At 43.1% G+C, this 4294-nt stretch overlaps 1 protein-coding gene across 2 annotated transcripts in view; it reads right to left on the reverse strand.

Moving 5' to 3' along the window:
- Positions 1 to 3780, reverse strand: part of tmub2 (transmembrane and ubiquitin-like domain containing 2) — a 3821-nt gene extending 41 nt beyond the window's left edge. The window contains exons 1-3 of one of the 2 annotated variants that reach the window (XM_086059108.1): positions 3603 to 3758; positions 2469 to 3004; positions 1 to 931 (exon numbers count right to left, since the gene is read on the reverse strand). The exon at positions 1 to 931 is cut by the window's left edge and continues 41 nt beyond it. In XM_086059108.1, the coding sequence (XP_085915234.1) occupies positions 544 to 931; positions 2469 to 2995 (915 nt within the window). In that variant the 5' untranslated portion in view covers positions 2996 to 3004; positions 3603 to 3758 and the 3' untranslated portion in view covers positions 1 to 543. Of the gene's footprint in view, positions 932 to 2468; positions 3005 to 3602 lie in introns of both variants that reach the window. The other variant, XM_086059098.1, reaches the window with a different exon arrangement.
- Positions 3781 to 4294: the final 514 nt, after the last annotated feature.

Raw genomic sequence — 4294 nt, forward strand, 5'->3', positions numbered from 1 at the left:
ACAGACTCCAAATCATCTCTTTTTTTCCTCCTAAGTGCCAGATTAATTTGTTTCATTCATTCATTTTATTTACACTAAATACACATCATACACAAAAGACACTAGGCCTGGTCTACTTTCACGATACAGTATCTTGGCCTTTAAATTAATTTCTACACACCACAGAAAAAAACGTTCAGCTTGAATCATTGACGGGGAAACAGCCTCAGACAACAGAAAGCCGAAATGAAAGCTTAATCACAAACTTAAGTCCGATTTTTTTCCCCCACCCCCCATTAAACCTCCACCAAGGAAATTTGTCTTTGTTGCCATTTGTTAGCATGTTAGCTGGATTAGCCAAAAAGCCTCCGACTGAGTCCCGATGACGTTTTATGGCAGAGAGGGGCATGGCTAGAGAAAAAAACGCGGCAAACGAAGGTGGGTGGACTTCTGCTTGTATTTTTTTTTGTATATTTTTTCTTTGGTTTTCAGCATGTGGATGATCCAAATGTGGGAGTTTCATGGCCTTGGCGACGCGCTAGTGTTACAGGCTAGTGAGTTTCTTCAGCGGCTGTGCATGCCGAAGATAAGGAAGCTGAAGAAGACGGTGACGCCCACCAGGGAGATGGTTGCGGGCGCGGTGAAGAACTGGCGGTAGTTGATGCGGAAGTACCACACCACCGCCAGGATCACCACGAACACGGGCACCACCAGGCTGCCCGTGCTGATGGCCATGCCCGCCGCCCGCAGGCCCCCGGAGACGGCCGCCGCCCCTTGGGGAGATCCTGCCGCCCCCGGCTCGGGTGCGCCATCGCGCTGGGCTTGTGAGACATGGCAATGGATGACGCTGTTGTGAGTCACGTTCAGGGACAGCAGAGTCCTCTTGGAGTCCTGCAGGAGTTGGCCTTGGTAGATCAGCTTGATCTGATGCTCACGTCCAGAGAAGTACTTACTGACCAGGGAGAAAGTCACAAGGTAAATAGCATTAGTTCTTCATTGATGTACATACATGAATGAAAATAGCATGGAAGTGTTCCGCTGCCTATTTGCTACTCACAAATTCAGCTCTTCGACACTGTTCTATTTGCTTTTATTTGCCCTTCTTGAAGCACCGCAAGATGGCGCCAAAGCCCTGTCTAATATAAAGGCAGTGCCATCTTGTGGACATCTGGTGCCAAGCAACCAACTAATGTAAAAGTAGTGCTATTGTATCATCTTGTGGCGCTTACAGGCAATTACACAGTAAACCTTTTTGGGGGGGCTTGAAATAGTGTTACTTGCGGGTTATTCAAATTTTTGTGGTGGGGGATTATCGTATACAAATAACCCTGAATATGGCATTGTCAAACAAATATACAGTTAAAATCGGACCAAAGCGTATAAGTGTATATTGTATAGTTTTACTAATGTTAAAATTGTAGTTTCTTTTTTTGTAATTGATGCGAGATTGACCCCAGGACCGATCATTTCTATAAAAAAAATATATATATACCAAGTGTCACATTTAGGGACATAATACTTGGTCCAAAGGTCCTTAGTGCTAAATCAAGTTTTGCCTTCATGGACTATCTGAAATCAAAGCTTTTCTCCGACAGATGAGCAATTGATCCAAATGCGCTTAGACGTTATAATCACGTGTTGACTCCTGGGACATTTCGAAGCGTTGCTGTGTCCATCTAATTGAATTGCCTTCAGGGGCAGTCTGAAATCGTTGCCTTCCCCACACAAACAAGCCATTGTTGTAAATGTCTATAAATCAATTCATCCAATTAAGTCAAGGTGTTGCCTTCTGGAACAGTCCAGCAAAATATATACTGCATTTAATCATTGTAAATCTATCGCACTGTTAAGTGACAAAAATGTATATCATAAATGACAATAAAGAGCAAAACTTGTATTTTTTAAGATAAAATCCAAAATAAAAATGTTTCTTGTGTAAAAAACAAACAAAAAAACTGCCATCTTGCTGTGTTACCAATCGCAGCATTGTTCAAGTTGGCTAAACTTTATATTACTGTCATCTACTGCTGCACAAAAACAAAAAGCCCTTGATCCTTCACAAACGCAAGTGATTTTGGTGATTTGGTCTTCTTCCAAAACTCCTTCTCGAAGATCTTAGAGCCAGGAGTGATATTAATATTGCAATTAATAAAATAAAGAGCTGATTAAGCAGTCTATTGGGCGGCTTGTTTACCAAAGCATTACAGTAATCAATTTTTAGCAAAGCAGGTTTACCCAAATGTATCTAACTATTTTCACTCGTTACTGTGAAAAAACACTGAAACTTTTATTCTTGAGGTGACACTAATACATTTTTTCACAAGCTATTTTCAACACTTTAAATTTGATAATATTGAGGAGAAATAACAGCCAATGTGGGGACAGATCAGTAATATCGAGTTGTGAAAAAAATGTCATTGGCCAAATTTGGACATATAGGTTTCCTCCTGGCATGTATGTCGTTTATGCGGCAAAATGTGTGCCCTAACCTTTTGAGTTGGTCCACAGTGTGATGAGGCTTGACGACAGCCACTTCTTCTGTGTCGTTTAAAAACTTGAGTCGAACACAAAAGGACGGCGTGGTAGATGTGTCCTTTTTATATCCCCCCTCTCTCTCCTCGTCTTCACCATAATCCTCGTCTTCCTCTTCGTCCGAAGCATGAATCCTTTCCCCGGGGGGCGCTTTGCTCTGAATGTCCAGCAGCAGATCTGTGTCCTCAGACGGGGCCCCCTCATCCGCCTCACCATCATCCGGCTTGTTCTCCGGCGAGGGCGGGGTCGCACCGGTCTGCTCAGGGGCATCTACCTGGGCATCGCCGCCCGTGTCCCCACCCACGCTGATGAGGGAGGCGTGCGCGCCCGCCGACAGGATGGTGCCCAGGATGTGGTCGCCGCGCTCTGCCACATGTGTGGAGAGCCAGGCCAGGACCAGCGCTAGGGCCACCAGCAGGGCGCCACCCGCCGCTGTGGCCTCGCCACCCATCCCATCCAGCATGGTCAGTGCACACACTGCCATCCTCTTTGCCTGCACAAATCACACAAAATAGCCAGTGTTTTACAGTCCAGCTTAAAAAATAGAACACAAATAATAAACTGTGTTTTGCATGGCATAACAGTAATAATACAATACTGCATTTTCATATAATGTAGCGTTTTAGTGGCAAAATATGCAATACTGGTTGTCGAACGTAGAGTTTGTGTCACAAAAATATGTTGTTTTTGTGGTATCAAGTAGGAATTTTGTAACAGAAATGACTATCTTTAATGGCATAATCCAATGCTTGTAGTAAAATGCGCAAAGCAATATATAAAGACGTTAAGACCGACCGTTAAGTCGAACCCGGAAGTGGGTTAACACTACACAAGACGATTTGTTGACGTCACAATCCGGTTACTTAACCTTACACGGGTGCACTGCATACAAAACAGGTTGTTATCGTAAAACATACCTTGCGTGTTTTAATGCAGACTAGTAAATCAGCGAATGGGCAGCACTGACTCCCGTCCAAGTGTTACTTCATGTCAACAACAACGAGCAGCGTTAGCCTCGCGAGCTAACCCATGCTAAATAAAAAGAAGCGCTCTTTGCTCAATTTTCGCGTTTAATCGCCGTAACAACTCACGCGGCATCGTTCAACTTCATCTTTGACGACAGGGTTTTTTCTTACCAACCAGACGTGGAATCAGATCATGTTTGAGGACGAACTCTCTCGATGCTTGTTGCTAGCAAGCGGCTACTTCCTCAGTCAAAACAGGACACACACACACACACACATACACACACTAGGAACTGGAGGGGGGGGGGGGGTTGATGATGATGTGTCGTCAGAAGCCCGACGCCGTGCTCCCGTTTTCCTACAAGCGTAACCTTTCAATTTCTGTTACAGTTAACTTAGAATTGAGTAACTGGATGCAAGTCTTGAGAAAATGGCTTCTAATAAATCCCCGGGATCGGATGGGATAACTGTAAATTTCTATAAACACTTTTGGGAAAAGTTGAGGTCATTATTATTTGATGCTCTTCATGAATGTATTGTTAGACAATAATTAATGACAACTATGAAGCAAGGTGCGATTACTTTGATTCCAAAGCCTGAGAAAGATAAAAAGAATAATGGATAATTTAAGACCTACAGAATATTAAAATATTTCAGGATCAATTGCAACCAGACTCAGATTAGGAATAACATATATTATTAGTGAGACACAGTCAGGCTTTATAAAAGGAAGAGTTATTCATAACAATATTAGACTTGTTATGGATTTGATAGACTATAGTGACTTAATTGATGATCATGGTTTTATACTCTTCCTG

The sequence above is a fragment of the Leptonotus elevatus genome, chromosome 1 (genome assembly GCF_054856555.1).
Source record: "Leptonotus elevatus isolate MCC_2025b chromosome 1, RoL_Lele_1.0, whole genome shotgun sequence".
Taxonomy (NCBI): Eukaryota; Metazoa; Chordata; class Actinopteri; order Syngnathiformes; family Syngnathidae; genus Leptonotus; species Leptonotus elevatus.